Genomic DNA, 10,830 nt, shown 5'->3' on the forward strand with positions numbered 1-10,830 from the left:
CAAGAGATCGCAACACTGTTCTACACCATTACTATTATATTTCAAGGTCACTCATTATTGTTCTACATCATTCTTCCTATTGGTCTTCAACCAAATTAAAAAAATCCTCCAATCATGGCTTTCATCCATAAAGATGACTCTAAAAATAAACATAAATTGCATTCTACAACTTTCATTTGTTCACGTAACAATATTTACTAGCCTAAATCACATCTACTATGAATCTTAGATATTATCTTGTCCAAAGATTGTTCAATCAACTGGTACAAGAAAAAAATGTGTTGGAAAATAGGTTGAAAGAAACTAATAATGCAATCAAGGAATTACTTGGGCTTAAAAATGAGCTTGATCAAACAAAAAAATTAAGTGAGAACGTTGGAAAATTGTACAGTCAATTAGGACAGGAAAAGAACCTGATCATTTGATGTAGCAGTAACTAGCTATGCAATGATTGAACAGAAAATACTTACCAATAGTGTTAGCAGGGGCCACGTCCTACAACCATGTAATAACAATCCCTAATTTTTTTTGGAACCATGGAGATGCAATCTTCAGCATAGAGAAAACCAAAATGTTGATTGTTAGCTTCAAATAACATGCATGATAATAACCTAACATATGCAATGCTCTCGATAACAACTAGATGATTGGGGGTTTGAGTCATCACCACTCTTGTAAATACAATAACACAAAAAAAACTAGATGAAGTGGTGGCAGTGCCTTTGCCACTCAATTACCACATTGCACAAATATAACAAAGGCTAAGCTCAAATTGATGTGATTTATTGAGGAAATCAACAAAGCATTGACCTTGTATCTCATCGCCATACAACATGCCAAGATTTTAAAAAGTAAAAGTGTCCAAAATTGTGAACACACCATAGTTCTGAAAACAACTATTCCCTATTGCAACCTTAAGCCCCTCTTGCACATTGAAAGTTGGTAATTGTAGAAGCACTTGAGCACATCAATATCTTAATTCCAGGACTAGCAGACTAAAATTAATAAACTTCCTTTCAAAATCAATCTTTCATAATGACTGTGAGAACATAAGAAGAAATAAAAGTTGTACATGTAGCAGCAAGCCTTGATGTTGGGACTTTCTGAAGAAGGAATGGGGAGCTGCAAGTTGAATCAAAACTTGGCCTAATCTAAATAGGGAATAGTTGTTTTCAGAATTGTAGAACCTATAACCTCATCAATTTGCATGGCATGAACTATGATGATTAGCCACCAAGGAATGACACATCTTCTAGAATGTCAATTGCACTATTTGCCACTTTTCAAAATTTAATATGTCAAAATTCATGTTCACAGTGAGAATGAATCAGTAACAGTCAAACACATGTCAACATCCTCGATCGTCCAGAAGAATCAAAAGCAATTTGGGTTATCTAATACAAGGAAGAAACTAACTGTCATGCATGCATATCCAACGAGGGAATGCAACAGAAAATACATGCTCTTTCATCACTAAACATGTCTTCAAAAGCTTATGTCATGGAAGTTTATGAGAATCAAATTTCTTTCCAGTTGGTTAAGAGATTCTTTCAAATGTGAACACATATTTTCTTTTTCTAAGAACTAATTATAATAACCATCTTAAGACTGCTCAATTGCTCAATTGATAAATAGTTACTGACTTTCACTCAATCTAACAATTCCCATTATTGAAAGCAATCCTTTGCAGTTTTCTTCAATTTGACTAACTTCGTCTATGTTACTATTTATTCTATCAAATGACTTTTTATTAAGCTTCTAGAAAATGTATCTCTCATTTTCATTTGGCAGTAAGGCGTCCAATATTAACTGGTATTTCAAATTCTCCATATTTGCTCAAACAGACTCCTTGTGACGCTTGAAGAGATGGTGAACAAACTAGTTGTCAAATATCAGATTTGAGAAATACCAATAAACAAAGCAGAATGACGACAGTAATGTCACTGGTAAAATCAAAACACATAAAAGCAGGAGTAGTACAACCACACAGGATAGGAAAATTAGAATACCCCTCAAAGTAAATTTCCTATTTTCAAGAAAGGATAGCAGCCTACATTGCAGACTAAGGAGTAATAGTTTCACTAATACAACAATGGGCACTAGGGTCAAAGTTGGTATGGTGAGGAACATGTATTTAAAACCTTCGTCTTCACAAAAATAAAGCATTAGCCTCAACCATCTACGGAGCATGAGGATCCATCCCACTAAAATGAAAATGCACTACAGATAAAATGTCAAATTATTACCTTTTAGACCCTAGTGGATCATCTCCCGTAATAAGACATCAAATGTAAGTTCATTTCTACTAGAAGAAAAACTCTGGGTTTGGATGGATTTCATTTTGCCACCTCCTTTTTGGATAAGAAAAAATGAGGCAAAAATAGAGAGGTCACAAAGTAGAAGCAAACCCCCAAAATCGAACTGAGGAACAAGGAAATGTACTCCAGGGTTAGGGGAATCTCATCCCATGTCTGCATGATGTTTGCAAAAGTTATAAAGCTTGGACTATTGTATTTTTACATTACCTATCATGCAAAGAAATGACTATGCAATTGTTGCTCTATCTGTCATATTCTCTGATCTAATTTTCATTTTTCATATGCTCTACTTTGTTTCAGACAAATCACATGGAGAAAAGGCAATGCAATGTTCTCTAATTTTCATTTATTTTATAGTCTACACTATTTCTCACCCAACACCTTCATTTTTCTCATCTTCGGAGAGTGTTTCATACATTTCAATAATAGTGTTGAAATGGCGCCCTACCTTACAAGACAACAATACTTACCCTAACAAGAGGAGGATAGAAGAAGCTTTGAGAGAGAGAATTGCACCTAACTTGGAATTAATAGGTGACCCGGCTTCAAATGATATTGTGGAGGAAACAAAAGTGGGTCCTTACTTATTGATGATTTCAAACTAGTTTCGGAGGGCAAAGTGGCTTTGAATAATGAGGGACAGTCTACAAAAGTAATAAGTAACTTTAAAAGTCTAGAAATTAAATGCCAAAAACTTGCAATGAAGTTTTTATAACAGGGAATTGTTGTCTAAACCTGTAATAAGCAAATTATGAACTAGAAACAGGTATACTCCGTCGCAATGGGTACGACTTGTGTGATTGTATATTTGCATGATGAATGCCGAAACAAAACATTGCACTTGACAATAAATTGAAACAGATCATTCAGGATTTTACATACTGTTGTAGATGAAACCCAGATGGGGAGGGAAGCTGTTGCAGATGAAACCACTGCCAAATGAAACCACCGCCAATGGATAGTGAAGCCATTGCGGAGCGCAGAAGAAACCCTACCCGCCAAAATGCACATTACAATGATAATAACATTTTGCCCTTATGCGCTCGCTCACAGACCCAAAAAATATATAAAATTTGGGATAATAGGATTGAGAATAGGAATGGCCTATTCTAATAATAGGTTTTTTTTGGCATAGACTTATGCTCGTTTTAGAAGTAAAATTGGAATACGAAACCCTATTCTCTATTCCGATTTGGCGTACCAAACGGAGAATAGAAAACATATTCCAGAATGTCTATTCCTATTCCAACAACCAAACAGACCCTTAGTTACAGGAACCTTCTGCAGAAGCAGAATAAACATGCCAATTGTAATTCTTATTTGAATCTCTCATTAAATATGCTCTTCCACTAGAACTGAACATTCCAAAATATTTCTCCGAAAATGATACTTCCTCTGCAAAGCTACAATCAGGAAAAGACTATGCTCCAGTAAAGATAAATCTCCCTCTAGTATATTTTACAACCTTTACATAGAGAGACAAACTCCTTGTATTTCTCAAAATCTTAGAAATTGAAAGCAGCAACTTTGTGGTTCCACAAGTCTTCAGGATGATCTTGAATAGATAGATAAACATGCTTGATTCTAAGAGGACACGGGAATCAAGATGCTCATTTGACAACTCAAATAGAATGGTGGATTAAGCTAGTTTTAGAATTTCATCTAGTTGAGGACGAATGAGAGCTCTTAGGCCCCTACCATCAAGTCTCTTATCAAATCCAATGATAGACATTGCAGGCTTATCAAATCCAATGATAGACATTGCAGGATTGGCATAATCTCCACAAGACACATCCATATTCAGCTATATTTGAAGAGAACTGTAATTTTCCTTTGCTGGGAAGAGTAAGCTGAGAGTTGACAGAAAGAAATATAATTTTGTACAAGGAAACTTTCAGAGCGTTGGGGGAGAAATTGGAAGTCCATAGGCAGCAATAAAAGTTGACTCAAATTCTGAATAAACATCCACACTAATGTATCTATTCGGTTCTATTTAGTGAATAATGGAACTCAATAATGCTTACATATTTGCTCGGCTAAAATAAATTGTGCATCATAGGTTTCTTGGCTGACTAGAAGTAATGTTATTAGTTATAGGGGCAACCCGGCTGTATGAACATCCATTTTAGTATGAAAGCAATTTTTTGTCAAATATCAAATATCGTACTTATAAATATGCAAGAAAAATGTGGAAGAATACATAATGCCTATTATGTATTTGGCCAAATACAGTCTCATGAACTGTCATTATTGCAGGATCTTCACATAATGGAATTGTTGTAAATGTCTTGAAACTTTTTAAATAGATGCAATTAGCCAGTGTGAGCTCAAACTATCAACCCTTTTTAGTATCCTTCCAACTTATACGAAAGAGTGGATGAAGCTTGTAAACAAGGGAAATGCTTAAGATTCAAATAAGGAAAAAACCATGATTTCAACAAAGGCAACCCTAATTCTGAAGGTTAAAAGTTCAGGTTGTCCATTAAACACTCTAAAACTACACCATGTAAAAAAGTCTACAAATATTTTTCATGTAAAATTGTTTCAGAAGAAATTGAAATGGTTGCTAACTACCTTGTCTAAAATATTTCTTAGATATCAAACAAGATGGAACTTGAATGTAGTATTATTCAATCTTTCTTTACTACAATTACAGGCTATGTCATACTATTGTTTGACCACTAATTATATAACCAACAATTATATAAACGACCAACATCTATTGAAGATAATTGAGCTTATTTTGTAGAGCTCACAAATATAGAAAAATGTAACTCAAACATATCAAAATCTCATGCCAAGTAGGGGAAACTGCCTAACTATGTCATAAATAAGAAGAGATATTTTAGTTTTAAGATTCTTCCTACAAATGATGATCATCCTTTGCACTATGTTGCCCATAGTCAGAAATTTGTGAACGAGCTTTAAGAGATCCTAAGAAGTAGATCACAGTAGAAAGAAATGGTGTGCATTATTACTTACAATGAACGCAGGAGTTTCTTTGACTATGTTCCTCTGCCTATCAGAAATGTGCCATCTCTTGATGGAAATGTACGCCCCAAACCTGGTTACTTCACATTTAATACATTAGATGCTTGTGGACTTACAATTGTGATTTTTCCTTGAATCAATCCAAGAACTATTAAATTTATCTCCTCAAATTACTTTCCTTTCATAAGCAAAAGGAAAATATTTTATTTTGATCATAAATGCCTGGAATAGGAAAGAAAAATTTCAATTGGAAAGGGGATTTTTTTGACAAGTATGAGATCCAATAATAAGTCATAGATTTCAAAAGACCTAGCAGAATTATCAGAATTTCACTTGCACTAGACAATAAAACAAATAAATTTGCAAAACGAATAACAAAGCCCTTAAAATCACATATAATCAATAAAACCCCTAAAGCCTATGTGCACAACATCAAGCATATCTTTGCAATTAATCTGACAAAAGAAAACATTTATATAGTAAATAGCACAATACAAATATAATTGAAGTCTTTAAACCCCAAAAAGCCCAATCAAATATTGTTTTGATGTACTGAACCAATAGGGAAAAAGGATGTGTGTGAACAAGTTTCAACCCTACAAAAGATTGACAAAAAGTCTTTAAAACCTAAAAAAGTGCTACTAGATATTGCGTCACTGAAATCAAACAAAGGAGTTTCTAATGTCTTCCCTATTTTGTAGTTGTCTAGTAGCAATCACATACACTATTTTGCAGACAAAAAAACATAAGATCAAACAATTTACGAAAGAGCATCGTAGATTTCTCAAACTCAAGAAAGATCACCACATCTATGAGCACAAGTTGATGTCTATTCTTATCATGTGTGAGCCACAGATGATTGCATTTCATAAAATTGGATACAAAATTCTCTACTCCATCTTCTTCCATGTTTCTTGAATTTTCTTTTACAATCACCAAAGAAAGTAAGCAACTTTCCTTATGATGTTGGATGGAAATACAATATAGAGGGCAAGAGGAGAATGACCCAGAGATGACATCTGTCATCTTAGCTTAGATGGCATTTGTCATCTTAAACTATTGCCTAGTTGTGGGCTTATGTAGTGAACACACAAAATATGGAAACAAGTGTCACATTAGTGCTACTTGTCAAATTGTTGAAACACAAGCCTTATTTTTGACAAATTTTACAAGCTAAAATGGAAAAAAACCACCGGGGAAAATGATCAAAGCCGATAGGGAAAAAGAAATTTGAAATATAAAACTCATTTTAATAGAAAAAATTATATAGACCATAGGATAAGAGAGGATTGCACAATTTCCAAAACATGAATTAATTCAATTTGGAGCAGTGAATAACTGAATATGCATTGCAATTCAATTTAATTTAAAATCAAATGAATCATCAATTATGAGCTGCCAAATTGTAGGAATTTGTGTAGTATGCAACAGCTAGTGAGCATGAAAATATGGAATGCCAATGATTTTTTTTTCTTACATCCTTACATTTATAGACCTCCTATGTAGGGTTAGGCCTTACGCTTCTCTAGTCCAATAAGAAAAATGTGTCTATCTTTACTAATTGTAAAGTCTAACCTCTTAGGCTGATATTTGTTTATCCATAGACCAATGTAACATTATTCATGAAACATGAATCAATGCCTTTGACTTAGAAACTATACAATTTATTCCTAATAGCATTATCATAATCATACTACTAGCTTGTTTATTCATTATTATAATATACACGAATACTAAAGCTATTAAAAATGCATTTAACCTTCAAAATAACACGACAAATTTCATCCAACAAAATAATTGAATGAATTTGAGACGATACAAAACATTCTCTGTTAAAAATTCCATTCTCTAACAATATCAGTTTTTCTGGAATTTGATTGTGTGTGAAGTTTTTAGCATCAACGTTTCAGATCACACACAGTGATCCATCATCAGGATGAAGAGCAAGAGAATAGAAAAAATAAGCACTTATTTCCACAATCCATTAGCAATAATATTAGTTTTTCTAGAGTTTGATTGTGTTTGAAGTTTTTAGCATCAACGTTTCGGATCACACACAATGATCCATCATCAGGATGAAGCGCAAGAGAATAGAAAAAATATTACTAGAAGAAGAAATAGGCCGAAAATCAGGATGCATTATGGGAAAATGGAACTTCCATAGAAGAGAAGCAAATGAAATTCTTTCATAAAAATGATTTTAAGGTTTTCATTTTGTCCAAATCATTAGTTACTAACTTCAATTAATATTCGAGCAACATTTTATTTATAATCTCCTTATTATCATTATATCTATGATTTATTTTTCATTCTTATTTTCCTTTCGTTTTGGTTCAAATAAAATTTGTATCAATTTTGAGAAAGTAAGTTTTCTTTTATTGATCAAAATAGGATAGATCTATAGATCTATTTATACTAGTTAGTGGATTAACAGTAATGCTCAAAAGCTTTATTGGATTATGTCATTTTATGAATCTCTTCTTTCTTGTGTATAGCATTGTCTCTCTCTGGCAGCATCCATTATTTAGTAACTTAATTTGAATTACATATTTGGACCAAAACATTTTCGAAATGACTCTGAACCAACGTTCATTTATCACCGATTGGGGATAAAGTAATACACATTTCAATTAGGTACCAATTTCTTGAAAGCATTTGAAATTTTCAAAATTTTCTTTTTCTTCCATTTTAATATTAAGAGGTAAATCGTCATCATTAGTCTGAATTTTTATTCCTAGGGCTATTTTTCTCACCTTTTTACGCTTTAGAATAGACTTTAATGTTTTTTTAATAATGATATTTAGCTCTCTTGTTGAAGAATAAATAAGATAAATGCTCTTCACAAGTTCTTTAGAAGCAAAAAGATCTCTTCATTCAAAAGAAGAGTAGTGCTTATTTAAAAAGCGAATACTCAACGGATCCCAAAAAAATTGACGAGCTAGACATATTACTGGTGTATTTAAAAGTTTATACTCCATTGCACACTCTTCTATGTCAAATTGATATATTCCCATCCTTTGAAACTTTTTGTCTAGTAATTTTGCTTTTTTCTATTCTCTTGCTCTTCATCCTGATGATGGATCACTGTGTGTGATCTGAAACGGTAATGCTAAAAACTTCAAGCACAATCAAATTCTAGAAAAACCAATATTGTTGCCAATGGATTGTGGAAATAAGTGCTTATTTTTTCTATTCTCTTGCTCTTCATCCTGATGATGGATCACTGTGTGTAATCCGAAACATTAATCTAAAAACTTCAGACACAATCAAATTCCAAAAAAACTGATATTGCTGCTAATAGATTGTGGAAATCAAATGACACTCATAATTCCATTATCTGCTAAATACTTTTTTTTCCCATAAGAATTTGAGACGACACAAAACATTAAGCGCTATGAAACACAGCATTAACTTTTAACAAATACTTAGCGGATTAGTTAAGAATGGACGAACAACACGCATGACACGTTGCGACTGTATTCAACTTCAAAATTCATCGTCACGTTTTTAAAATCTTACATAAGGATTTCACCGAATAGAATAAACATTACACAAAAGAAATAATGGACATCACTGAAATTTTAACTGGCTTTTAATTACCATAGTGACTATATCAGGCAGCGATACATAGAAACTAAGAGATAATATTCGTGCTCGTATGCGGCAAAAATCTAGTAAGCATGACGAGTACACTTTCCAAGTTCAACATCTAACAAGCTCAAACACTAATTGTAGTCCAAGACTAAACACGAGACACAGGTAAAAACAAAAGCAAAAAGTTGAAATGGGTAAAGACTCCTGAGATTCAAGAAACCAAGTAATGGGCATCTTGGAGGTCATTAAATAAAGTAAAAGGCGTTGCGATATCAATATTGTATTCGTTGTACTTCTCTGCCCATAACAAGCATATTCGTTTCTTATCTGCTAAAGGAAGACTCTCAATAATCTTAAGAACTGCCTTCTCGAACTCAGCGAATTTGGGAAGCTGTCCAAAACATAACTTAGTGAGAATGGGTATCCATGTCAAGAGAAAAGACGTTCGAGAAGCTTTTGAAATTATCATCTTCCCGTCTCCGGTTGCCTTCATAAACCGGATAACAATGTAGAACGCATCTTCGCTATGTGGTTGAGGTGTGCCCCAAGAGAGCTTCTTAACGTGCTCAGTAAACTCTGCATTATCAAGAAAAGCCATGAATGAAGCTTTGAGTGTCTCTCCCTCACAATACTCGATAATCTTAAGGAGAGACCTCATACCTACGAGATCACCAGAACCGATAAGAGATTTGAATTCCCATAAAAGGGCACGCCTGCAAACTGTTGACTCTGTGGCTTGTCTAGAGGAACTTCCCTCGAAAATGCCCTTCAAATATTTCTCCGCTATTGCTCGATTCCTTGTGACCCGATGGCAACCAAGAACAAGAGAGATCATCTGATTGATCATCCGTTCCACAAATACTGTATGGTCATAATCATCCTCTTTATTAAGCCTGGCAGCTAAATCTGGTAAGGGTTTCACTCCCAGAGAAGAAAGCACATCTCGGATCTGAGTTTCTTGCTCAGGTCTCCAACTCACTGCTTCCAAATATTCCATGCATTTGTTGATGCACTCATCAGCCAACAATTCAGAAGCAATGGGAAGAATGGCCAGGGATTCCTCCACAGTGGAGAAATGTAAACGCTCCCCATACATGAATTGGATGCATTTTAAATACTCCTTAAAGCCATGAGAAGTTACTACTCTTATTTCCTTTGTTTTATCGAATGGCCGTTGTTCGGACATCTTGACTTTGAAAAACTCCGATTGGTCCAGAACGGCAGAATGCAAATAAACTGGATTTCCTTCGTATTTTTCGTTTCCGCTCATCAACCACAGTTTGATATCTGCAGATCCAAGCTGATCAGCTCGTTCCATTGCATGTAATGGCTCCGAATTGATTTAATGAGGCCTTGTATAGGTGCTAGTGCGAGGAAGTAGAGGTGAGACGCCCTCATTTTACTTCGTGTGTAGAAAGTTGATGTGAAAGCTATTTATGTTCATTGCAGGAAATGCTCTGACATCGTTTGGGAAAATCATTCCTCGTCTTTTCAAGATATGAGAAGTCGCACACTTTATTGAATTAAATTCATCTGCAACTCATTATGATGGAGAATTGAAGAATCGAGAGGGTGCGACTTAAAAAGACTTACAAGTTTAATAACCACCAACTTCACTTAAAGTCTTCATTTATACAATCGGATTTTATGTTGCTGACGCTGTGGTAGCGCCGCCAACAAGGGGACTTAAATTCTGACACTGACATTCAGATAACATTGAGATTTGAGGATCTCCAACTTGGCGACGGCTAAATCCCAAATTAAAACGTATTGGGGTCTAGGCGAATTGGCTATGTAGCCAATAGAATGGGTGAATATTGTAATTTATTAATTTCTTGAAATTGACAAAATAATGATTACAATTTTTAATTAATATTAAATAATAATAAATTAATATTATTTAACTAATATTAAATAATAATAAATT

General features: G+C 34.0%; 1 protein-coding gene across 1 annotated transcript; it reads right to left on the reverse strand.

Moving 5' to 3' along the window:
* Positions 1-9,114: 9,114 nt before the first annotated feature.
* On the reverse strand, positions 9,115-10,221 carry LOC149533508 (BTB/POZ domain-containing protein At3g50780-like). The gene has a single exon (XM_089805874.1). The coding sequence runs from the start codon at positions 10,219-10,221 to the stop codon at positions 9,115-9,117; it is 1,107 nt and encodes a 368-aa protein (XP_089662000.1).
* Between the last annotated feature and the right edge of the window lie 609 nt (positions 10,222-10,830).

Source organism: Cupressus sempervirens, chromosome 10, assembly GCF_028749045.1.
Source record: "Cupressus sempervirens isolate cs-2001-9-10 chromosome 10, ASM2874904v1, whole genome shotgun sequence".
Taxonomy (NCBI): domain Eukaryota; kingdom Viridiplantae; phylum Streptophyta; class Pinopsida; order Cupressales; family Cupressaceae; genus Cupressus; species Cupressus sempervirens.